Source organism: Crinia signifera, chromosome 5, assembly GCF_055691185.1.
Source record: "Crinia signifera chromosome 5, ASM5569118v1, whole genome shotgun sequence".
In the NCBI taxonomy this organism is placed as follows: Eukaryota; Metazoa; Chordata; class Amphibia; order Anura; family Myobatrachidae; genus Crinia; species Crinia signifera.
The window spans coordinates 163,505,008-163,531,659 of record NC_139221.1 but is presented as its reverse complement, the minus strand read 5'-3'; the positions used below and the strand labels follow the sequence as shown (position 1 = coordinate 163,531,659).

Below are 26,652 nucleotides of genomic sequence, written 5' to 3'. Positions count from 1 at the left end.
ATTAATCATGTACGTGTCCTAAATTGGCATGTAATGTAAGCCGTTATTTTTTTGCTCATTTATATATTCTGTGGCACCATATAAATAAATAATAATAATAATGGCTGTATTATTTACATTTTGTAAGAATTACCACTGAGCCTAACTAGTTTATGTGCAATATATTTGGATTCCCAGTGAGAAAATCTTGCAGTAATAAAATGTTAATAAGTACATTTGTATATACAGTGATGCCGAGATGGCTGCCTCCCCCCCCCCCCCCCTCCCCTTCTTATCCGTTGCAAAATGCTGTGTCCTGGGCTGGGGCAAGAGGCAGCTATAAGAGCAATCAGTCTTTCTATCCCTGGGTGATGTGCGGGTGAGGATATGCATACACCAAGCCGTACTTCACATCTTTTGACTTTTTATTATCGTGACCTTCAGTGCCAGAGGTGCGACCTGCCTGAAAAGGGGACAGATCCACAAGCAGACAGGGCCTCATGTATAGTAACCATGGCTTTGCATTGCGACACCCATTTTCATAATTTTGGGGGCATGCCCAGAACTCCCCGTCAAGCTGAGCTGCTCCTTTCCCTGCACAGCAACAGTGATCACCAGTTCCCTCAACCTGCCCTCCACCTGCATGACACTGCGACACCCCCCCCCCCCCCCCCCCAAAGCTGGTGCCTCCTGGTCTGTAAAAAAATTCCCATGTTTAACTTTTCCTAAAGAGGGGGGCTGGCCACACTTCCCCAGATTGTCTACACCCACCTCTAGTAGCTGGGCCCGACACAGCTACCAGCACCACTGTGTGTACTTTTTTTTAATGTTTATTTTCTTAAGAAGGTTTGGTTTTTGTTTAAAGCAATATGGCTCACAAATGTACTTTTAACTTTTTGTTGTGCCAAGTGAATTTGTCAAAATAGGTGTGAAAATTGCCAATCAAACATTTTTATTCTTCATAATGACCTGTAATGTTTACCTTATATATGAAATATAATCTTTTTTATACATTTTTTATTTGAATTTGTATAACAAATATGAGCGAACTTGGCATTTTTAGAAGGTATTTTTCACATCTCTCACAGAGGTGTTGGTGCTCAAAGGGTTACCCTCTGTGTTCCATACTGTATATTTATTTGACAGCCAACTGTAAAATATTTTAACATATTACTCACTGGATTCATCTGGATTTGGCTGTAACCTTCACTTGAATTTCTCAGCAGTAAATCATTTATGGCTTTATCTAAGTAAAATGTCATAAGAAGTTTCTATAGCACACATGAACTGACAAATCATTTTTTATTTAGTAGCGTGTTTTAATAGGCTCATCTTAATATCCCAAACACATGTGTTTTCTCTGCAAATGTTCTAGATGGAACTCTTGACCTTTTGGGTTTGTGTGATGGAAATAGCACATTATATTTTTAATATAATATACTAGAAGCTCAATTTATCTTGCCTGTTCCAGACTTGTGGATTTTTGGATGCAGGCCTATAGGGCTGTATACAGCTAGTCCACATGTAATGTACTGTAAGTGAAACTTAAGGTGCCCATACATTAGTGCGATTTTCCCACTTTTCACCCGTTTCAGGATGAGAAATCATGTCAAAAATGGCAAAATTGCATGCGTTTGACATCCCATCCAATCCCTTGCGCGGCCCATGCTCATTCGCTCAGAGTTGGAGGTTGGACATGCTGCACATAAGATAAATCGGATCTGTAGTCATCAGTGCACATCCTGGGTGCTTTTTAGCACCAGCAATGCATCACATCTGATGCATCACATTCCTGCAGCTCCCTGGGAGTCCTTTTACATGCGATAAAGCACATGCAATAAATCACATGTAAAATTGGCATATCAACTGCCAATTCAGTTGGAAGCACCTCCAGGGAGTTTCTGGTGAAGTTCACAGTAACTCAGTTCCGACTTGTGCAGTGGCATCTTTAAATATTGCTCCCCCCTGCCAAAATAGTTTCCGGCGCGCCCCCTCCCCCCCCTTTATGCCTCTTACAACTTACGCTACACACCATAATGCAAATTACACATTACACCACACAGTGTAATGCAACTTACACTATACGGCACACATAGTAACACCACTTACACATTACGCCACACACCGTAATGCCCCTTATACATTTTGTCACAGCCCCCTACACTATATGCCACACACTGTAATCCCACTTACACATTATACTACACATCATAATGGGGCTGATTTATTAAGCTTGGAGGAGAGATAAACTGGAGATAAAGTGGAGAAAAGGTAAAAGGAGATAAAGCACCAGCCAATCAGCTGTGTTTGAAAAAGACAGTTGGGAGTTGATTTGCTGGTGCTTTATATCCTTTTACCTTTTCTCCGCTTTATCTCCAGTTTATCTCTTCTCCAAGCTTAATAAATCTGCCCCAATGCCACTTACACATTACGCCACACACCGTAGAGCCCCTTACACTATAGGCCACACACTGTAATGCACATTACACACACACATATTAAATATATCCCTGCAGCCTGCGCGCCCAGCCCATCACTGAGCCGCAGGCTGCTTTGTGAAACCTGATTGAACAGCTGACCCCTCTACACCCTAGACTGCATCTCTGAAAACACATATATTGGCACAGATTGAAAAATAATAAAACACATATGCCACCACAAAAAGGCCCCAACATGAAATTAATAAAACACATCAGCACTGATAGAAAAATAATATGTATATAGGCCACCACATGAAAATAGTCAAACACATTGGCGCCGATAGGAAAATCAAAACCTCCTTTCCCCTGAGTAAGTGATAGGGGAAAGTGATAGCCCCTCACCTTGGGTCACATACCGTTTTACTCTGGATTGGCAGCATCCACTATTGCTCCGGGACCTGCTGCTCTCCACAGTCCCACAATGACATCCGTAGCTCCCTCCTCCCTGCTGCTCTCCTCAGTCCCGCACTGACATCCGCAGCTCCCTCTTCCCTGCTGCTCTATGAGCAGTATTCAAAGAGAAAAATTTGCCTTGTTTTATGGCGAGTTTGTGCTGTTTTCGCGTTGGAAGGAGCATTTTGCTCTCCAAAAGTGAACCACCCTATTCAATGTGATATTTTCGCCATCTTTTTAAGTGATTTTCGCCGTGTCTCTTCGTGTAGCAATTCTCCATCTTTTCATGGAGAACTGGAATGTGAACTTTTAAACTAAAAGGTTTTTTTTTTTAATTTTGGTGTCAAAATATCTGGATTTTTTTTCTGTGAAGGTGCATGTTATTTTTATTCATGTGCTTATAACACATGAATATATATTTAATTTTTTTACACAGAGCAGCCAGCAGGGGGCCGGAGCGATCGAGCCGCTCATTAGATATTCATATATTCACTGCATCCGATTATTACATATGCACGATCGGGTGCAGTGAATACTGGGTCCCCCGCTGGCTATAGGGGGGGGGGGCAGCTTGTGCTGCCTGGGTCCCGGGGAGCCCACCTCCCCTCCACATATGTTCTGGGGCAGCCAGGGAGACTTTAATCTCCCTGGCTGCCACCGTCCCCCGGCTCCCTGCCAGCTCCCTGCCGCGGACGTCCGCTGCAGGGGTTAAGACTCGCCGCGAGTGGCGGCGAGTCTTAACCACATTGAATAGTGGGAGCAGGAGTGGCAGCGAGCCCTCCGGAACAGGGCGAGTGCATGGCGAGAGAAAAAATCTCTCGCCATGCACAGAGAATTTTTCACGTTGAATACTGCCCTATGTCTGCCAGCAGCTCCTCAGTCAGGCACAGTGCAGCGGCAGCCTAGTACTGAGCCCTGAGTCTAGGTCACAGAGGGGATCGCCGAGCTGCTGCTGATCGGCGCTTCCCCTCTAGTTAGGCCGGAGTCGGGACTGTCGGGGACGGAAGCTGTCAATCACACGGCAGCAGGGAACCGGGAGCGCCGTGCCGCAATGCCTGTCCCTGCAGCCTCTTTTATATTTCGCCCTGCACGCAGTCACCGTCGGCTGGCTCCCCCAAGCCACCACGGTGGCTGCCTTGCTATTGCTACGCCACTTGACTTGTGCCTCAGACAAGTCGGACTAGTATATGGGGGCATTTAGGGTTGCACTTACAGAACTTATTTACAGTTAACTATATCTGCTTGAGTATCTTTTGTTTTCTATGAAGAGCAAATGATCACAGCATTGATATTATTCATACTTGCCTACCTGACCCTCTCCATGCAGGAGAAAATGCTCTGCTCCTGGACTTCCCTGGTAATGTAGGATTGCCAGCACCTATGGTGAAACACTTTTACCTAGCTTCCCACAGGTGATGGCAATCATACATTACCAGGGTGGTACAGAAACAGAGCATTTTCTCCCGCATGGAGAAGGACATGTAGGCAAGTATGATATTATTTCATACTGAGCCCCTTAGATACCCATTATATACAAAGGTGGATCCAAAACTTGGTGTCCTGACCATGAATAACCGAGTGTAAATGTAAGTTCAACAAAGTGGGTTATTCAATGTTGTCTGGATATTTTGGCTAGCTTTTCTGCCAATGCAGGTTAAACTTTGTTTAAAGTCAGATCTGCATCCACGTAAAATAGTTAAATGGTTAAATAGTTAAATCACTGAAAAATGTGTATCAGCGAGAAATTTGTTAATTCACGTATTTTCTAACCCTGTTTTTCCGAATGGTACTTGGCTTGAATAGGTTGAATGTAAATTTGACCAAATATTGTCTAAAAAGTGCTGGAAACATCGTCACAGCTTGAATTCCCTCTAAATATACTGCTCCAATCTGTGTTGGCGCTGGTTGTGATGTGTACATAATCTAAAAGGAAAATGTAAATTATGCAATATAAATACCTTATATATATTATCCACTATGTGTGAGCTGAAGCTTCATTTAAAAAAGGAGTGCTAACCCTTGCGGAAAGAGACAACAAGTATTCTAGAAGAGAAAATGAAGAGCTGCGTATAGACTGTATAGAAAATATTTAATTTGATCTATTTCTTTGAAACATTTGTAGCAGATCTATTCACTCGCTCAAACATATAAAATACATTTCTGATACATTTAAAATGTAAACATTTATTTTTGTACTGAGTATAGGTGGCCATACATCAGAAAGACATTGCACCCAATCATACAATCTCAAAGGATTGTAAAATGGATTGTATGCAGATTGTGTGCACATCGTGTGCACACAATCATACAATGCCGACCCTGGGAGATTGGAGGATTGGTCCTTTGATCTGACGTGCTGCATGCCAGATCAGTTGGGACTGGGAGCAGACTGCATGTGCTTTTAAGCACATGCAATTTGTCTTTAGATGGCTCATACAACCAGAGTCATGTGACACTCCCTTCCTGACTAGCAGAGAAGTGAGGTGCAGCTTCTGGGCGACTCGTGGCAGTGAAGATGCTGGGAGCCGTAGAAGTTTCCAAGCGGTAGACGTGTGGGCGGCTGAAGAGAGCGGTGGACGTCCTTTTGCACAATTCTGTTACTACTCTGAAAACAGTTTTCAGAGGATTGCTGCATTATGGCTATTTAATAATGGCATAACGCAGCAGATGTGAGCAGATAGGTAGTTGCTGGCAACCTGTAAATTAAAAAAAAAAGATTTTTGGTACTCCTATACTTTTGATCCTAGTAGGCCAGCCCCCTATTTAAATGAAGCTTCAATTGTACAATCATACAGCAGATGGACTGTATGAGGGATTGTATGACAGATTGTGAGTACATTGTGTGTCCAAAAACCACCAAGGACTGCCGAAGAGTTGAAGGGAAATTGGACACAATCATGATTTAAGGCCCCTTTACACTTGTCCAACTTGTCTGAGGGACCTGATTGATTTGAGATTTATGCTATGTGTAGGAGGATCAATCTCTTGGTTAGACCCAATGCACACGGGAAATTGCATCGGGTCCTACAGCATCCGATTTTGTCAGACAGGCACATCAGATTTTGTCAGATAAATTGGCCCAATCCATCTGAATTGGCTCAACTCTGACAAAATAAGGGGGCCAGACCGGTCTTTCTGATGTATGACCACCTTTAATCTGCACATCATTTGGAAATAAATATATTAAAAGAGCAAAACTTCAGGAAAAAGTCTGGTTTTCAAAGAAGAAAAAGAATTGTGATTTAATTTTCCACAGTGTTATTTCTATAAAGACTTTTAGTATATACATACAGAAAATCAATACAGCGCAACATCTACTAATATGCCAGGACACAGACTTTTGGATCCACCCTCATACTGTATACCATTTTATACCTTTCCTTGTCTGCACTGAGCAGTCAGTATCACTTCCACACTCAGTGGTCTCAATTGATTTTGCAGATCTCTGATGCCTAGTGGATGCCAAGGGCCATAGGCATATTTATAATAAGTGCAGCCTTGGAGTCCAGGAAGACCCTGCACAGCACACCGCGCAACCAGAGTATATTTATTCTTGTGCTCGTAGGACTCTCTTCCTCTGTGGCACCATCTCCCCAATGACATCTTAAGGAAAGTAGTGCTTTGCATTGAAAGCAGAGACTCAGGCCTTTGCTCCCTTGTGTGCATGCATCATTTTCCTGAAAAATCACTGGGAAGATGGAGGAGGCCCCTTCGGTCACACTAAAAATAAAGGGGAATGGCCTCATGGGGAAAGGGCATGGCTACAAAATAGTATCAATTCATATTAGACCACAAAGTATGGTCTATTATTCACATTACACTGCAAAGTTGTATTCCTTATACACATTACATAGTGCAGTAGTGTACATTATGCACATTATCCCACACAGTGTGTTTGTTGTTCATGTCACACCTAGGGCCTGTGCAAGGTTTTTTAGCACCCTAGGCAAGACCTCTGCTTACTACTTCCACCACCCACACGCTAATACAGTTTCCAGAACCTCAGGAGAAAGTGTGAAGGTAACGTTTGCTTAAAGTTCAATAAGGATGCCTTGCTCAGAGTTATACTTTATTTTGTGTGTCTGACTCATGGGCACCTTCGTCTTCTGGAGCCCCTAGACAGTTCCCTAATGGTAGATCCAGCCCTAGTTACACCGCACAGTAGTACCCATTATACACATTACTCAACACAGTAGATTCTCTTATACACATTATTCAACAGTAGAGATAGTCCTCCTCATTCATACTTCTCTGCATTCCCCATTATCCCTCCGCTGGTGCTATGCATATCATACCTTCTCCTCATTGCTTCTCCTCCTCAACATTCCAGCCCCTCATTTGTACATATCATTTCTACTCCTCCCCAATACACCCCCCCCCACACGCACACACACAAATACCTTCCTTGAATCCTCATAAATGCTCCTTCCACAACTCCTCTTGCCCTCTTGTTCCTCTGGGAGATGCTGTGCATTTTACAGTACTTTCCCTGTTCCCTGGGCCACGGAGCAACTTTACTGTTCACTATCCCTTCAGCAGTCACTGTCAGTATAGCATGGACAGACCTTTTGTGCCTAGTTACAGCCCTGACAATACTAATTTATGTTTCGTGTCTTCATATTATAGATATATATAGTATATACCATCATATATATCCAGATTTGGCTACTTCTTTTACTTAAACTCCTTACATGTGGAGATAAAAAAAAGCAGTGGAGGAAAAGGGGTGGCCAACTATTGGTTGAGCGTAATTGCAAATAAACCATAGGTGGAAACATCTAAATAAACTCCTGTCAACAGTGACTCAGCGTGGCGTTCCCTATTACAGTGAGATACATTTCCATACTGTTCAGCAAGAAGCTGTATTTCCTAGGGGAATCAGCCTTGCCAAATAATGAAACTCATCAGGACAAAATAAACTCAAAGGCCAGTATTCAATGCTGCGGGCAAGCTGTGACAGTGAGCAATGCTGCCTGCTCGCTGTCACAGCTTGCAGGGTCAGTATTCAACTGATCCCCCTGCATATGCTGTTTCCCCCTCGCTCCATTTTTGCAGCGAGGGGGAATCGGCATATGTGCCTGCTAAAACAGCGAGACTCATGGCTAAATGCAGCGGGCTCCCTGCATTAGCCACGAGCCTTGCCGTTAGGGGGAGTCCTCGCCGTCCTGTGACAGCAAGGATTCCCCAGAACGTTAAATAGAGTGAGTGGCTGGTGCGGGGGTTAAACAGCGAAGATCGCTTGTTTTCTGCAATCCCCGCTGTTTAACCGTCTCGCCAGCCGCATTGAATATGGGCCATAGATCTAAGGGCGTCAGTGGACTGCGATGAGAAAGGCACTGCCAAGACCACCTATATTGCGAGAGAATTTCAAATGGAACAACAATTGCTACTTACTCACAAATCCATACACAATTCCAGAAACATAGAACAGTTTTTGTCATCTGTGCAAATGTAAGTAGGTTTGAGGCTTCCACTAATCTGCGAATCAGACACCCTGGAAGTGGTCATTGTTGACATCACAGACCCTTCTCATAAATGCCTGGTCATGCCTTAGATTTGTCCACCACACTCAGAAAAAGGCAGGTTTCTGCACCATTTCCCCTGGCGCATGTGTGATGTGAAGGGTAGGCATGCACACCCATTCAATAATTGTTCAATTTGCAATTTGCAATTCTCTAGTTAGCTGTTTTAGACCCTAAAACTCTTCAAAACACTTCTGGCCTGACTCCTTTTAATACGCTTAGCATAACTACTGATAAATTATACTAATGCTATCTGCTGCTGTTTCCAAAATCTTAGCATCAGATATTTTGCATGGACATTGGCCACTCACGTTACTCAGTATGGGGCCAGTGAAGCTGCGCTGGAAAATGAAGATGCTGGTCTCGACACTCCCACAAAATGTAGGTGACACGTCAACTAGAAAAAAAACACAATTTCAAATTTAGGTTGAACAATTAGGGAGATTTCCAGTGTCTAGCAAGTGAAATCCAGCCTCCCAAATGAATGTGTTCCCTGTGCAAATGGATGTATATGGCTACAAATCTTTTTGCAGCTGAGCGAATATACATTGTAACAAGCTCAACACTGGGTTCAAGTCATAGCAGGCTCAGAGTCGCTAGAGACTTACTCTGCGGTGCAGTGGAAAAAAAGAAAATCCGGTCTGGAGCTGACATCACACACGCTGCCCTATAACCAACAGGCACACATAGCATTTTCACTGGACACTCCCAGTGGTTTCCTAGGTACGCCTGCATTTTTGTTAAGATTCCCATGAAATGTCTGGTTTCCACCTCAAGACGCCTACTTCCTGTCAATCACATTGCGAATGGCTTGCAAATAGAAAAGATAGTAAGATGCCTTGCATGCATAATCAGAGATGGATTTAGAACTCGTGGGGCACTAGGAAAGGTATCGATTTGGGTCTCTCCTCCTTCCAACAATCCATAGCACTATATTATTGCTGCTGAATGCAGATGGCATCGATTAAGTACCTTGGCATGTGCACAGCCTACCGATAAATGCTGAGCTGCGTGAACATTTGCATTGTGTACAAATCTGTATCAGGCTCTAGGTCTTTTGGAAATAGAATTAATTTCTGTGCCACATTTAAAGTAAACTGACTGCCCATTTTAATTTACAAACTTTTGTTTATCCATACTACAGGCCATAAGCATGTGCAGTGTAATGATAATTGGCTGCCGCGCAAATTCACGGCTGTGCGATCAGGTTGAGTTCCCCCCAGTATGTTACTTAGGTGAATACAAGTACTTGCTGTGCTAGATAGCAGCTGGCAGGACATTGCTGGTCATTGCTGATTTTGGTACTTGTGTAATAGCAGGGCGCACGGCTACGCTACGTTTTCAGCGTAGGCTAAGCTACGCTGTAAGCGTAGCCCAACTGCTGCCTAGCATAGTTAGCGCAGTGACTCCACGGCAGGCCAACGGCTGCCTAGAGTAGTTAGCGTACTTAGCATAGTGACTCCGCGGCAGGCCAACGGCTGCCTAGCGTAGTTAGCGTACTTAGCATAGTGACTCCGCGGCAGCCCGCCTCTGTCTGTCTGTTCTGACCCCGGCATCCATGGCTCTGTCCCTGGCGTCCATGGCTCTGTCCCCGGCATCCATGGCTCTGTCCCCGGCATCCATGGCAAGCCTAGTGAGCGCCTCTCACACAGCGCCGATAACCACCAGATCCTCTGCGCTGGCAGACGCCAGCGGAGAGGGGATCATGCGGGCGCCGGCGGACAGGCTCCTGCGTCTTAGTAATTATTGTGGCAGGGTGCGGCAACCCTGCCCGTGTTTGCTTCAGGGAGACGGGGTTAAGGGGTTCAGTAGCACGTGCGTCTTCTGCACAAAGGGGGTTATGCGAGTGCAAGTGCGTTTGATGCACAATTAAGGAGGCATTTGCCAGGGCTCCATGTTACATACTGGCAAATGCCTCCATTTGAAATCCACACTATCCACGCCAGCCCGAAGCATGGCGAGCGCAGCGACCACCATGAGGGGACGCGTTACACGTCCTCCGACCTTTTCATACCCCCACTTTCCACATCGTGTGCGGATGAATTTATAACGTGTGGCGAGCGCAGCGAGCCCCGCGAGGGGACATGGAATACATGTAAATTAATCTGCGTCCCCTCGCTGTGCTCGCCACACTTTTTAAAATCAACTCTACGCCGACGTGGATAGTGGGGGTATAAAAAAGTTGGGAGGACGCATAACGCGTCCCCTTGTGGGGCTGGCTGCGCTTGTCATGCTTCGGGCTGGCGTGCATAATGGGGGTGTTTCAGGAACACATTCAAACCTGCCATATCATACATCTGAGACAGTAATGACAACATGTGTTAACTGGTAACTGGGATTTAGTTAAGAAGAAGAAGAAGAAGAAGAAGAAGAAGAAGAAGAAGAAGAAGAAGAAGAAGAAAGCAACTTAACAAAGTACAATAATATCGGAATTTGAAAAAAATTAAACGGTTATTCTTCTGATTCAGCATTGACAGAAACTGCAGCTGAAGATGATGCAGTTGTGTCTGCATCTGTGTCGTCTACTATGTCAGCCTGTGAGTTAAGGCATAAAGTATACGCTGGAAAGCGTTTTCTGCGCCAACAGTCTTTCGCCAAATGAATTCCTGCAGGTAGGAGTCCAGATTCTGGTGCGCAGTGCCCCTTTGACGTTTGTTATGCAACTTACACAATCCCCAAAGGCGTTCAATGTTTTGGGTGTGAACCCCAGTGTTCAGATCAACAAAATTATAGCGGTGGCTCACCCGTGCATGGTGGTACCCTGCCTGCTCCAGCTGTTCGGTGTTATATGCACGCCAGCAATCCGAATATATAGTCGTCCCTGGTTCTATATATTTGTTGATGTCGGCCATCAGGGTGCTGGCGTCCTGTCTTTCCACAGGCATTATGAAACAGTCACCGGTGTCTCTGGAAATGCCTCCAAACAGCCCCTGTTGTGGCAGCAGTCATCCGACATGACTTTTCCTCTGTACAAACAGACTCTCATCCACATCCACCTCCACTATTTTCCCGGACCACCAATCCGGCTTTGGGGCTGCCGGATAAGGGTATTGTACAGCACAGTGGTTTTATTCGACAACTTTAGTTGTCGCTCACAAAAAGATATGCTTGTGAGCTCCTCTGCCCATGAATAAATAAAACGAATTAAGGGGAAGAAATGGTATACGACACCCTGGGAACCAATGTGCCGCACAGAGACGGACCTTCTTACAGCAGGTTTTAATGTGGCAGTGCCACATGCACTCCTTCATACTCAAGCGCTTGGGGTGTCCATTAACACAGGATTGTGTCAGTGGCAGCAAATGGTGCTGCTGAGAAAAAGCCACCGACTCCTCCTCTGTCTGCGTCAGGTTAAATATGCTGAGAGTTTCTGCAGCCATTCCTAATTATCAGCGGCAGAAATAATGCAGTCACTTCACCTCTGACTGACTAGGGTAACTGCGTAATGCTGACTGACTACGTTGGCCACAGGAACACTACGCTGAATCTGACAGGGACGCTGACTATACTGGCCGCAGAAACACTACGCTACTTCTGACTGACTACTCTGACCGCCCGAACACTACGCAGTTTCTGAGAGGGACGCTACGCTAACTACGTAATGGGCGCCGTGCTATTACACAAGTACCCTAATTTTATAAAGTGTAAGAGAGGCTTACTATATACTGCAATGTCATACCTGCCTACTTTTTATCACTCGCCCAGAGAGGAGTGAAAGGGAGGCAAGGCGAGGCAATGTGTCAGGGGGGGACGAGGCTGCTGTCACCAAGCTCTGCCTCATGATAGTCAGCAGCGTTAATTTGTGGGTCCACTGATTGGAGAGTGGCTAAAATGATTCACAACATTTTAGCCCCACCCTCTTCTCGCAGACCCGTGAAATTCTGGATTTCATGCAGTGGGGAAGGGGACACGGGGGCTTTGGGAGTGATGTGGGAGACTTGCGCTCCTTCCTCGATTTGCGGGACCCTCTCAGGCTATTCTGGGAGGGTAAGCAAGCACATTTAATGTAATAGCTTATGAAAGTACTTCAAATAATTCAAAATATAATTGCCAGATGTGTCACAACTAAATCATTTTATTGTTTGCAGCTCCAGAAACTAAAGAAATCCCTCTCATTCAAGACCAAGAGTGTACGGAGTAAAAGTGCTGACAACTTCTTCCAAAGAACTAATAGCGACATGAAACTCCAAGTAGATTTGGAGCCAGAAGACAGTCCAGTCAATGTCGGACAGATCCAAAGTTCAGAGACTCAGTCATCATCCCCTACCAAAGTAACACATCCGCCTGACAGCAAGGCACACGTTTTCCAGGAACATGTCTTTAAAAAGCCCACTTTCTGTGATGTATGTAACCACATGATCGTAGGTAAGGCTTCTACAATGGTTAATGTAAGAAGTAGTATATATCTTGGGTGCACTGTTTGTACATTTTAGTCCCTGGCATTGAAAATGGGAGTATACTTAGATGTGCATTTTCTCAATTTGATATTTAAGTAATAGATTATACAGTAGGTCGACTCCAATTAGCTGTGGTTAATGACTGCACACTAATTGATCTGCAGAGGCTATTCAATTATAGCCTGCGGCAGTCTGCAGGCTACAGACAATGCAGATTTCTATTGATGCCTGAGGAAGCTAGATGGAGTAGATTTATGAAGCATGGAAGAGTGGTGAAGTGTGCAGTATACAAGTTGTACATTGCAACCAATAACCTGTGTGTGTATAATTTTGATAAATGCTACTTCGAAAGCTGATGGTTTCCATGGGCAACTTGTCCACTGGCTGGCTTCTCTATTCTTTTCACTGCAAATTACCACTGCTAATTGAATTTGGACCTTATGTGAGCAGTAAAAGTATTCAATATCTACAAGCAGAGTAAAGGCCCCCACACACTACTGCGATTTTGTCCGATTTCACCCATTTACAAAGAATCTGTCCAATAAATCGGACCAAATTGCATGTGTTTAATATCCAATGTTGGTTTAGATCGAACCTCCTGCACATAGGATTTATCAGATCAAACCCATCAGTGGTACATCGCCGGTGCTTTTTAGGGGGACACCTAATTTCACCTTGTTTCCGGGCAACTGTAATTAACTTCGTAGATGGTGAAGAATGAAAAAGTTAAAAAAGTGAAAACAGTTGTGAAAAATGTCAACTTTTTCTTGTGTCTACCTTTTCACCATGTCAACCCATTGCATGTCAACCTACTTAGTTTCTATCTAGACACTGTAGATTAAGCAAACGGAACTAACTGCACAATTTCGACATTTATGCTGTAGGTTGGTTCAACCAAAAATGTTCAAGTTAGTTTGTCAAACCAGACTGGCTCAGTGCTAGGGTGGCCAATCCCGGGAATGGTGGGATCCTGGGATTTGGCACCAAAACTGCCGGGATTTTAATCCCAGGATTGGACTATCCATTCATGGAATTTCAGGATTAGACATGCGCATGCGCAGTCAAATGCCGGGCAGCATCTGAGCACCTGCTCAAACACTGCCCATGCTGTTCCCGATGCCCAGCCTGCGGCTCTATGCAGCGTGACAGTCAGAGGTCACTTTGCGCAGGCCACATCACTACCGGCCGCCCACTTCCGCCATCCCCACGTGTATCGCGCACCGGGTCACCCGATTTCTGCGGCACCCCAGCCCTGCTACACAGTCCTGCCTCCCGCTCCGCTCCGGGCGTCACACTCGTAATTGAATGTGTGTGTGTGTGTGTGTGTGGGGGGGGGGGGGTGTTAAATCCTGTGTATTTACAGTACAGTGCGGTTTTATTTTCAAAGCTGCTGATTCTTTTACATTGGAATGCCCAGTTTTTATGTCTTATTAGTCAGATATAAGATATACTGCTAAAATATTAATAGTATATGCTTTTTTAATATTTACTGAAGCCTTCTTTACTTTATTGTGCTCATAGTTAATGGTGCTGGATACCAGTAGAACAGATTTGGATTATGTCACGCTAGATGGCTAAATGTGGTTAATTGGTTTATTGTCTGTGATTTGGGACTTTTGAATTCAGCGTTTTGCAAATATCCATAAAATATGATTGAATGGAGTAAGGAACTGCAGAAATGTTGGTGGATAATGGTTTCAATTAGATGTTACTCTAGTTGTCAATTATCTGTTATTTCAGACTCTCAACTGTAATTGTTGTACAGAGAGATGCAGCTAAACATTAGAGGAGCAGATTACATTGTTATTGCTTATTAAAATACATACAAATATGAAGAAAATAAACAAAAGATCGCACTAGAAAAGTTTTATTTTCTTAATTTAAGATCAACTAATCATAGGGAAAGTAAGAGAAAAGGCCACTGAACATTAAAATACAAAAGGTTGACATGATATAGGTCGACATTGGCAAAAGATTGACATGCACTGTGTCTGCAAAAGGTCAACATCCATTTTTCTCTATTTTTTCTTCTTCAATTTTTGGACTTTATTTGTACTTTACGCTTCATGTGGACTACGACTGGGAATGGCAAAGTGTGCTGAGCCCACCAAGGCACCAGGCCTGAAGTATGGTGAGTTAAGCAAGCCATGCGAGGGTACGCACTACACTAATTGGGGGTACACATGTTTAGATTGACATTGACACCAAAAAACACGAAAATCTCATTTCGAGCTTTGCCACGTGGAACATTTGCTTGTGTTGACATTTTGTCAGTCTAGAGCCTAGTGCATGTCGTCCTTTTGTCAAAGTCGACCAAGTGCATAACGATGTTTTGGTGTCGACCTATTGACTGTTGTGCAAATTGATAGGCATTACATGACAGAGCCCTGCATGTTGTACATATATGGTTACCCCACAGCCCTGCACTAGGGTTCTGCATGTGACGGTGAGTACGCATAAGACAATGTGCAAACAACACCAATGTCATCTATGATTTCCTTGGAGCCCCTGGACAAATGATATAGCGCAGACACACTATTCAATATTACAAATGACCAAACAATATATTATCAGTGGACACATCTAGGAGTATGCTGTCGTTGTCGATATGATCAGATTGAGCTGCAGCTCGACCTAAAGGCACGGTGAATGACTTATGGGATCACGCAATGCGAATGATCCACAAAATTGTCTAATACAGTGGTCCTCAAACTTTCTTGAATCACGGTGCCATAGAATATCAGCATTATTTCACACACCCCTAGGATAAACATTTATTTAACTTCCGTATTTTTCACTCTATAAGACGCACCTGACCATAAGACGCACTTAGTTTTAGAGGAGGAAAACAAGAAAAAAAATATTCTGAATCTGAGGAGGAGAAAGGTGATATAAAAGGGTGGAAAGGGGGGTGAGAAAGGTATGGGGGATAGGAAAAGAAGGGGACAGGTGGAGATAAGTAAAACGAGAAGGGAGATGGGGGTGCGAGTACAGAAAAGCTAGCACTGTGTCCCTCCTCCCTCCCATCAGGACAGGTAGCACTGTCCCCCATCCACCCTCCCCCCCATCAGGACAGGTATGGTCGGACTGTGCGTGTGTCACTTCCCCCTTTAGTTGAAGTGGGTGGGTACCTCCAACACTGGCAGTGTGTGCCCAGTATTCCACTCACCTGTGCGCAGGCAGCTCTGCGTCTCTGTCAGTGCAGCGGCTCCGGGTCTTTGTCTCTCCAGAGTCGGTGCACAGCAGTAGCAGCAGCAGCAGGGCAGAGCTTCCGTTTTTCTCACCGGGGCTGGCCAGTGGTCACTAGACAGTGATGTCTAGTCCGAGCAACGTCCGAGCCCCTTAAATGTGCAAACAGTGCACACACCATTTCTCCTGGCGGCATCAGGACCTGGGAAGTGACAACCCCCTGCCCGTGCGCGATGCTTTAAGAAAGCCAAGTTATGCCACTGATGCAGTGTGCTGTGTGGTCCGTTCGGCGAATGGGATATCATCGGCGGGGTCCCTGCGGCAAATGGGAACTAGTAACACCACCCCACAGCACACTGCATAATCCCTGCTGCCCAGACCGCTGCTGCCAAGTACCAGGGGAGGGGGGGGATCGGGCTCTGCTGCAGCTCCTGAAATTCTGGTGCAGCGGCACCAGCATCCAGGAGTTTTTTTCAGTATTCGCTCCATAAGACGCACACACTTTTCCCCCCACTTTTTCTGGGAGAAAAAGTGTGTCTTATGGTGCGAAAAATACGGTATATGCTTAGAAAAAATAAGTATGAAAATAAAATAAGTAATAGAGAAAAGTGGGCCTACCTGTTAGTCTTAGCCTAGGTCAGTGGTTGGTGTACAGGTGTGCTTCTGTTTTATGATTGGAAGCCACTAGCATCAGAGCCGTCTTAACAGCAGTGCAGGCCCCTGGGCAAAACAATTCACTCCTCCCCACCATTAATACAAAAATGTAGGACAGCCCATAATGGACAATACAGCAGTGTATAACAGGCAGGTGTACACAGGTATGGTGCAAGTAATTATCATCCTGTAGCTGGATGGAATGCTGGATGAAGGTTTCTCTGTGCAGTGGATGAAGTCTACACAGCAGTGCAGACTTGTAGCTGAAGTCTCTGAGGGCTGACAGCGGCTCTAGTGCTGCTGTGCTATATGAAGGGAACTAGCCATCGGCGGTGATTAACAGCTCCACTCTCCGGGTAGTTGTGCTGGGGCTCAGGACGCGTTGCGGGTAATGGCGAGGCTGTACAGCTCAGGATCTCCTCTCTTCTTGTCAGGGTGGCACTGCACGGGGCACACTCTCTCAAGATAAAAGGCATGCTGACACACAGGCTGAAGGTGCGCTCTCACTAACGGACACAGCGCGCTGGAAGCTGGGTACCGCCCACACACTATGAAGGGGAGCGAAAGAGACCACATAGCTGAGGTTGCTAGGAGACAGGTGCAGATTGCACCTCTACAACAGGTCTTTGGCCCTTGGAATTCTGAGGCCCTTGGGAAACTGACCATTGAGCCCAATGGAAAAGACGACTCTGACTAGCATTAGTTTTGCCGGTACTTGTATATTATCACGGCGCCCACTACTCCATTTGCGTAGAGGGCTATTCAGGGTAGTGAAATCGCATCACATCGCATTGCATGCCATATTATATGGCATGCGATGTGATTTTCCTATGTAATGTATTCACTGCTCTGTGTCAGTGAATCCATTAAAAAGATAGGATGCGATAAAAAATCGCATCGCATGCCATTATTGTATGGCATGCGATGCAATGAGATATCGGTTCTGATGGAACCTAGAATAATGCCATTTAATGGTAAAATGACATATAGGGTGAGATTTAAAAGGGATGAGATATTCAGAAAGTGAGAGATTTTGGAAGAAATCTCCAGTTTTTTTAAAGCGGCAATCATCTACACTTCAAAATCAAACTGGTTTTGCAGTGTAAATGATTGCCGCTTTAAAAAAACTGGAGATTTCTTCCCAAATTTCTCACTTTCTGAATATCTCATCCTATTAAATCTCACCCATAATGTCATTTATTTTGCCCCTCCCCCCCCCACTATCCACGTCATCCCGAAGCGTGGCGAGCTGGGCGGCGGTACGTGTCCAAACGACCCTTTCATACCCCCACTATCCATGTCGGCGTGAAGTTGAATTTATATAGTGTGGCGAGCGGATGCATAACATAATACACGTCCTCGCGGGGCTCGCTGCGCTCGACACGCTTCAGGCTCGGTGTCTCGCTGCACTCGCCACACTATATAAGATCAACTCCACGCCGACGTGGATACTGGGGGTATGGAAAGGTCGGTCGGACGCGTACCTCCGCCGCTCGCCATGCTTCGGGATCACATCGATACTGGGGGGAGGGGGCATTAATAAATGATTTTATATGTCATTTAATGCTATAGTACATTAAATGCCATTATAAGCGTCAAAATCACATTGCATCGCATGCCATACCATAACGGCATGCAATGCGATTTCACTACATTTGCGTACATAGTAAAAGTGGGCACCGTGACAATACACAAGTACCGTTTTGCCTACCATATATAGTTTGATTAGGTCCTAGACCACCAACATGAGACACCCCTGCAAGAGCCTTGTGTCATCGCATGGGTGCCTAGGCAGTATGGGAACCACCGGTCTAATGTTTATTGTTTACACAGCTTTAGATGGTGCAAAGAAGGTTATGGACTATTGAAAATGTTCATGATACCATAAGGCAATGGGTCCTACATTGTACTGCAGCTGCTGTATTGTAATATTTTAAATATTTGTTTTTCTAGCAAATAAAAGGTGAAGAAAAAAAGCTGATCATTAGGTAACCTGTTGAGAGAGTGCCATTGGTGATACTGTATCTATAGGCTGTGTTATCACTGCTGGAGCATGACAGTGATGAAAGGGTACTGTATAAGAAGAATATAATCTCTCTTTCTCTTTCTTGCTCTCTCTCTCTGTCTCTCTCTCTCTCTCTCTCTCTCTCTCCATATAGATGATCTGCTCTTTTACCTATGTATACCTTTAAAAAACACTGTGCATACTAAAGATGTGTCCTCATACAACTTTTTGCAGTGACAGCAATGAGGCCCTCTTAGCAAGCTAGGTCTTGTACAACTCTGCTAGCCTCAGGTGTCTTTTTCTGCTGAAAAGGCATCTTAGATGCACCAGGAGGGTGTGCTGATCCATTTTATATGTGACACTTGTGCAACTGAGTCTTTCAATCTGTCTCATACTTGCCCACCCACCAGGAATGGCCGGGAAGCTCACGAAAATTGGGTCCCCTTCCCTGGCCCCCTGGAAGGGTGGGCAAGCCTGCCGCATGCCCCTGGATTCCCCCCCTACTCCGCCAGTCAAATACCGGCATTTGTGGGTGTACACAGAAAGGGCCGTCCCCTCCACAGACACTTGGGAATCGCAGTATCTTTTGTAATAGGGGAGGGGCTTGATGATGCAGGGCTCCATTCCCCTCCCTCCTCCCCCACCCCCGAGGAGAAATTAAATATTGGCAAGTATAATCTGTATACACAATACTACAATGCAGCAGCAATGGGGGTTTTCCATGCTATTGTTCTAGGGTGATTCATAAATAGGGGGGTGCACTAACACCCCCTCCAACATAGTTGGCTACTGCATTCTTAATAATCACATATACACTAACATATGCAATTATTAAGGCAAATGACAGCACTTGCGACAAGAGCTGTCCTTTGCGATGTGGCAAATGTGGTAAAAACACAGATGAAGGGGTTTTTAGCACATTTTCCATAGACTGAACGCACCCAAATATACAGGTGTTTCATATCAAATGAATCAACCCAGTCTCCTGATGCATACTAATCTTATAGAATTGCAACTAAAGGCCCATACACATTGTGCTGTAAGCAGCTCACTTTTACAATTTGAGCTGCTTTGAGCTGAAAAGCCGCCAAATGTGTATGGCCCGGCAATGTGCGGTGAGTGCTGATGCGTACTCCCGCATCATCACGTTTCACGCAGTGGAGTGTATGGGTTTCCATAACGTCCTCTATGCTGACATGGATGATAAAATAAGAACAAGGCACATACTTGCCTACCTCACCCTCTCCATGTGGGAGAAAATGCTCTGCTCCTGGGCTTCGCTGGTAATGTATGATTGCCAGCACCTGTGGTGAAACACCTTTACCTAGCTCCCCACCGGTGATGGCAATCATACATTACCAGGGAAGCCCTGGAGCAGAGCATTTTCTCCCTCATGGAGAGGGTGAGGTAGGCAAGTATGACAAGGCAGTTAAAAAAAAATATATGAAAAACTCATGTCTACCTTTTTAATGTCAACCCTGCTGACATTTTGACCCTGTCCACCTATGGCAGATCGACCTATTGCATGTTGTCCTTTTGACTCTGTTGACCTTTTGGGGTAAACCTTATGACTATGTAGACACTGTAGATCTATCACCCACCGGAACCAATGACGGGCGGGTGCCTGATAAGTACTTGAGTAACGTACATGCAGCACTGTATTTAGCATGCTTTGCTATACATGCTGAGCATGAGTCAGACTTGTCCTGAGCACTAAAGACTCTGAACTTAAGGTAACTCATTTCCATATAGTATACCGAGTACCTCCATTTGTTACATATCTTATTAAGTGAAGTACGCCTAAACAAACTCTTTAGAGTATCTGAGGGCTTGATCCTAGTGATTACAGTGCTGCCTGTTTATACTATAATGCTCCTGGAAGACGGTGTGCTGAATGTGTTTCACTGTCATGTGACAAGCGATCACTATGACTGCAGCTCATGCAAAGCCCTAAGACATCGTAATTATTGATTTTATTTCTGGACAGAAGACTAAAATAATATCATTGGAATGCTGAGGAACGTACATAAAGTATTTTTGATTCTGATGACAGATACATTACAAGCTAGATATAGAAACAAAGGCCAGTATGTATGAGCCATCTGGTATTGCCTACATACAAGTGAAGCCATGAAACTGAAGCTGTTATTGCCATTTAGAAAGGTATCATGATTTAACTGTCAAGCTGAAGGAATTTACAAGCTCAGAACAACATGTACTGCAACAGAATAAGCATTCAGCTTGTCAAATGAAAATTGGATTTATCTTCAGGGTGGATGTAAAAATGGCTTACCCCACATTCACCCCTGACAGTGTTTGTCAATTCATTGTATCAATAACTTGAGCCCAGATTGTTCACTAATGTCCAATTCAACAGTTTTCTTTGCAAAACAAAAAGTTCATCAATTATTTCCCATACTGATAATGTTTGTATTGAGAAACTGACAAGTTACTAGCATTGCTTAGTTAAGGTCAGATGGTATGATTACTTTTGATTATAGGGTCATGTACATTTCACACTCTGATTTTATTTGGGCACTTATCCTCTGTGTTGCATGTTGTATCTGCTACTGTAGAATGGAAAAGGAGTTTTGAAAGTAGCTTCATATTGAATGTAATTATTCAGTGCACATTTCTAGACTCAGGTTGGTAAAGTAATAGCAGTAAGAACACCAGATATAATGCTTGATCTGGTAGAGGGGTTATTTATTCCCATTGCTAATTATCACAGCTTTGTTTGACAGGAAAAGGGTCAATATACTGTAAGTTTTTAACCTTTTTTGGGTCTATGTCGACATCTGACGATTAATTTAATAAACAAAAAAGGAAAAAGAAACTCGGGTGGGGTGCACTCTTATTCCCCAATCTAAGATTGCTCAGCTGCTCGAAAAAAAGTTTTTTTAATTTTTATGAATGTTTTTTATATATGCCAAGTGAAATAATTTTTATTTGTTTTTTATTTATGTTATGTACTTAAAGTCATAATGTGCAGAAAATTAATAAATTTTTCAATGAATATATTAATTTATGCTGCACAAGCATTTTTTATAAATAAATACAGCAAAAGATTTTGTGTGTTTTTATTTTTATTTTACAAGTTTTACTCCAAACGGAATATTTAATGGAAAATACCGATATTATTGCCTCTGTTTGCGAACTATCTATAGACAATTATGATGTTGACGATTGTCAACATGACCCCCTACTGCTCTCCACGCTTGACAAATTTATGGTTCCCATTTGTAGACCATGTGGATGGTAAAGTATGAACAAATTATGTGAATGAATAAAAACTTGAAAAACTCATGTCTACCATTGTCATGGCAACCTATTGCTGGTGATGACCTTTTGTCAAGGTTGACCTATTGCATGTCGACTTTTTGACCATGTTGACCTTTTACCTGTCTACCAATAATGGAAGACCTATTGGCTGTGGACCCAACAACCAGAACCAATATTAAACATTGAATAATTCGCCATTTCCATTTCCATCTGCAGTTCATGGATGATCATCCAAACCACTCACCCTACTCAGAAACTGTTGTTTACCTGGTTTGTGGTGTGTGGTAAATCTGAATAAATATGTTTTCACCTTTTCTCTGAAGTGCATAATCTATATATAAGGATTGCCATGATTTTAGTAGGCTTATTTGGTATCAGCAAACTTATATTCATGTTTCTCAAATGAATTGGTTGGACTATGCTTCTATGTCAGTGGATCTGGTGGGCTTGTCATCCTTCATTTTCATGGCATTTAAAATGAATGTCTACTTCAAGAACCTAATGCAAGTGTATTAACCATACTGTACTTTACTTAAAACGTGAGGAATATTTTGCTTTAGATCATTGCCAAGAGAACGTATTCCAAAAAATCCAAATCTGGCAAGACAGTTGAAAGAACTATAAATAGCACTTAAATGCTCACTATGTAAAAGTACTCAGTATATAAGTAGTCTCAGGTCCAGACGGCTTCTTGGCTACTTATTATTAAATTTTCCACCCATTATTGCTTCCCACTTGCAATAGTAAGAATTAACTTATTAATGATAAACTCGTTATAAGACTTTGAAAATAAGACCAGTTAGAGATCCTAGTTCCTGTGCTAGCTACTATTATTACTACTATTGTTCCCAATAAATAATGTTATATTTTCTTGAAAATGTTGGCTTCCCTCCCTCATTCATAATGACCAAGTAGCATTAATTCCTATTAGACAAGTGACATACAGTATAATACGATGCAAACTATTAGTTTTGTTAAAACAAAAAAACTAAGGACCTGCACTTTCCCCCCCTATTATTATTTCTAGATTTGAAATAAGTTTGTCAGGGCTGGCCAGGCCTATCAGTGACCAACCCAGACTTAAATCTACTTCCTGGCTTACTGTCCATGGCCACTCTACTTGTTATATGTGCCATGTGGATAAAGCTTGTCCCTCCCATTTGATTCAACCCTTGACAGGTCTGTCACTCATGTCAAAGAATGATGCAGTACTCAGGGAGAAAGGCCAATAAGGGCTTCAGATTACACACTCACTGAAAAGTCCACAAGATATAGGGGGTTATTCTGGTTCACCCTCAAAGGCACAATCTCCATATATGCACTTTAGGAGGTGAGAGTGGGGCCTTGAGAAAGGTCCAAAGGTGGACCGAAACATTGGCCCGTGGCCCCCTGTCATGCACATTGCACTTTATACTTTGATGGATTGAGATGGATTAAAAAGAATTGAACATCCGAATTGAAAGTCCGGTGAGTGTCCTCAATTTTTTCTGCAAGCTATATTGGACTGTCAGAGTAATCTGGTGCTCCTGAGCTGACACCCGGCAGCTGCTGGACTATTAGTGGAGAGTGTGATCCTTGTACATGGAACATATATGGAACTAGACACGCCCTTTGGGTGGAGCATGGCACTCCCCCTCAATGGGGGGAACATTGCAAAATTCAATTACCAACTATAATCTCCCTGAAACTGATTTTCAAAAGTAGGCAAGTATGCTTCAAACTGATATCTATATTACAGTATGCAAATAAAGCAGCCAGCATTTACCCTGCACAGAAACAATAACACACCCAAATCTAATTCTCTCTGCACATGTTACATCAGCCCCACCTGCAGTGCACATGGTTTTGTCCATTAGAGAGTGATTGTGCCTTTGCGGGTGAACCAGAATAACCCCCATGATCTGAACGTAGCAAGGCCCAGTTCATCCAACAAAGGTCAGCAAACAGGAAAACAAGTATGCAAGTTGCAGGTAACCGTGGCTTGTAGGACTACAGGTTTCAGCTAACACTGGATTTCCCGCAGCTGGGGAGTACCTTACATGTTGACATACAGTATCGTCCCACAATTCTCATTACTGCATGCTTTATGCATACATATGTATCACTAGTGTATTGTCTATATTGAATATTTATAATAAAATGCACTCTGCTTTGTATTTCTGACACTAGGATACTCACCTTATTGTATGGTGGTCACTAGGATGCTCTCTGTATTCTATGGTGGTATTTTAATGGCAACGAGCCACAATGCTGTTGATATTGCATGCTCCTTGTATTATCTTGTGGTCTTTAGTTATTGGTCACAATGTTGCTTTCTGTATCATGTGGTGGATACTAGGATGCTGAGTTTTTTTTTATAATGGTCACTTCACTGGCAAATCTTGAAAGCTGTCTGTATTGTTTGTGGACCCTGGGATTTTCTCTGTATTGTTCAGTACTGTGTATTTTAAGGATCATTGGTACTCAGTATAGATTCATGTACCCAACCTGTGCTGAAAAGTTCATTGTTTTTTTTTTGTGTAGAGGAGTGGTGTAGGACTTACCTTCTGACAAGACAAAATCAAATTCTATTTGTATTGTATTGTATATTAAGTGGTTTCCTGTTTTGGGGCACATGGTACAGGTTGAGTATCCCTTATCCATAATGCTCGGGACCACGAGCATTCCGGATAGGGGATTTTTTCGTTTTTTAGAATATTTTTTTTTAGGCATACTTACCTGTCCCCTGGTGGTGTCCGGTGGTCCCTCGGTGTCCACGCAGTCCCCTGGCGTCCACAGCAGGCCTCCGGAATCTTCTCTGGGTCTCCAGCGGTCCCAGGAATGCATTGCACGGGTGTGCGCGCAACGGTGACGTCACCGGCACGCGCGCACGCTCGCGCAATGCATTCCTTGGACCGCTGAAGGCCCTGGAGAAGATGCCGGAGGCCTGCTGTGGACGCCCTGGGACTTGCTAAGTATGAAAAGAGGGTTAGGGGGGGGTAAAAAAAAAAAAAAAAGAATTATTCCAAAAACCACGGTTTTTGGAATAATTCGGATAATGGATGCACGGATAAGGGATACTCAACCTGTATTCTATATCATATTGATGTTTTGCTCTAGCTCTTCCACTTCCCTAATTCCCAGGGGATACGGTAATTTGGTCTACAGCATTATGGTAGAGAGTCATTAGGTCGACACCATTAGGTTGACATGGGAATAGGTTGACATGGGTCTAGGTTGATATGGTTCTAGGTCGACAGGTCATCAGTTCGACGGGTCATTAGTTCGACAGTGTCTAGGTCGACAGTCAAAAGGTCGACATGAGGTTTTTCACTGTTTTTTGGGCCGACATGTGCCGACAGGCGGTATTTCATGCCCTACCATCCACTAGCCACTAGGGCGTGGTGAGAGAATAAAATAGTGTGCCCGATGCATTGCGAGCGCAGCGAGCGACGCGAGGGAATGCGGTGCACTTTTAACTGTATCCATGTCGACGGTGTTGACATTCAGGTTAAAAAAAACAGGGAAAAACCCCATGTCGATCTTTTTACTAATGACTAATGACCTGTCGAACTAACGAACTGTCGAACTAATGACATTTTGACTTAGAACCATGTCGACCTAGAACCATGTCGACATTTTCCCATGTCGACCTTTTCCCACGTCGACATAATGGTGTCGACCTAATGACTGTCGACCATCATGCTGTAGACCAAATGATCCCAACCCATTCCCAGTGTGTATTTTTTTTTTTATACCAATTATTCGATTTTTAGAGAGAAGCTTTCACATTCCTTTATTTGCCATCAGCAGGGCTATTTTTCAGCAGGCTCCAGCAGGAACTGAGGCCCTTAATCTAGTTCACTCTTTCTGACAAAATATTTCTTAGATGGACAAAACCATGGGCCTTATTCTGGTCGATGCGTACTTTCCCAAATTCTTTCGGATGGCGTTTTTTAGCCGTCTGCGCATGCGTGGGCAACGCTATGCGCATGTGCCACGCATGGTCTCCGTACTTGTTTGCACTAATACCGTACAGAAATGTGCACCGCATTCACTCGGGAGATATGGGCGTATTATGGGCGTCATTCGGAACTACACAGGGGCGTAGTTTCAAAGTGGGCTAAACTGGGCGTAAACATGGGCATACACGAGGGAGTGCACTAATTCTGGTACGCGTGCATTCGGACAGCACACACAAAAAGTCAGGAAACATGCGGTCTTCAAAAGCAAGTATTGCTTTGCGGACACCACTCGGTCATGCGCTAGGCATTCGGAACGCCCAATCAGTACAGGCGCACCGCAACCAATGTCAGCTGAACACAATACAATCCACTCCTCTACTCATTACTCATTAATTACTCTCTTGTCACTGCTTCAATTGGAACCATTGCAGCTTAAATGGACCATTAGTAAACACACAAATATATGCTGCATTTTTGACACACATTTACACTGCAAGCAAGACATAAGGGTGGAGATTAATGCGGACACAAGTTCATTTGCGGGACTTTTTGGCCGTGGTAGGGCCCTTGCCACGTGCAGCAGCTCCTCGGCCACGGCCACGTTGGGATGGTGGCCCAGGTGGAGCAGATGATGGTGTTCCCCCTCTGCCAGCAGGGAGTGCTGGTGTTGGAAATGCACCAGAAACGAATGACAATAGGGCCCTATTGGTGGTAACTAGCTCCACCATAAGCTCATTATGGTGGAGGAGGAGGTAATTTTGGCGCAGGGCTTGATCTGCCAGCACCTGCAGACTGGCAGCTAGATAA

The 26,652-nt window shown here is 44.0% G+C and overlaps 1 protein-coding gene across 2 annotated transcripts in view; it reads left to right on the top strand.

Moving 5' to 3' along the window:
* STAC (SH3 and cysteine rich domain) overlaps positions 1-26,652 on the top strand; it is a 242,738-nt gene that overhangs the window by 84,442 nt on the left and 131,644 nt on the right. Inside the window, exon 2 of one of the 2 annotated variants that reach the window (XM_083188212.1) lies at positions 12,463-12,739. In XM_083188212.1, the coding sequence (XP_083044338.1) occupies positions 12,463-12,739 (277 nt within the window). The other variant, XM_083188214.1, reaches the window with a different exon arrangement.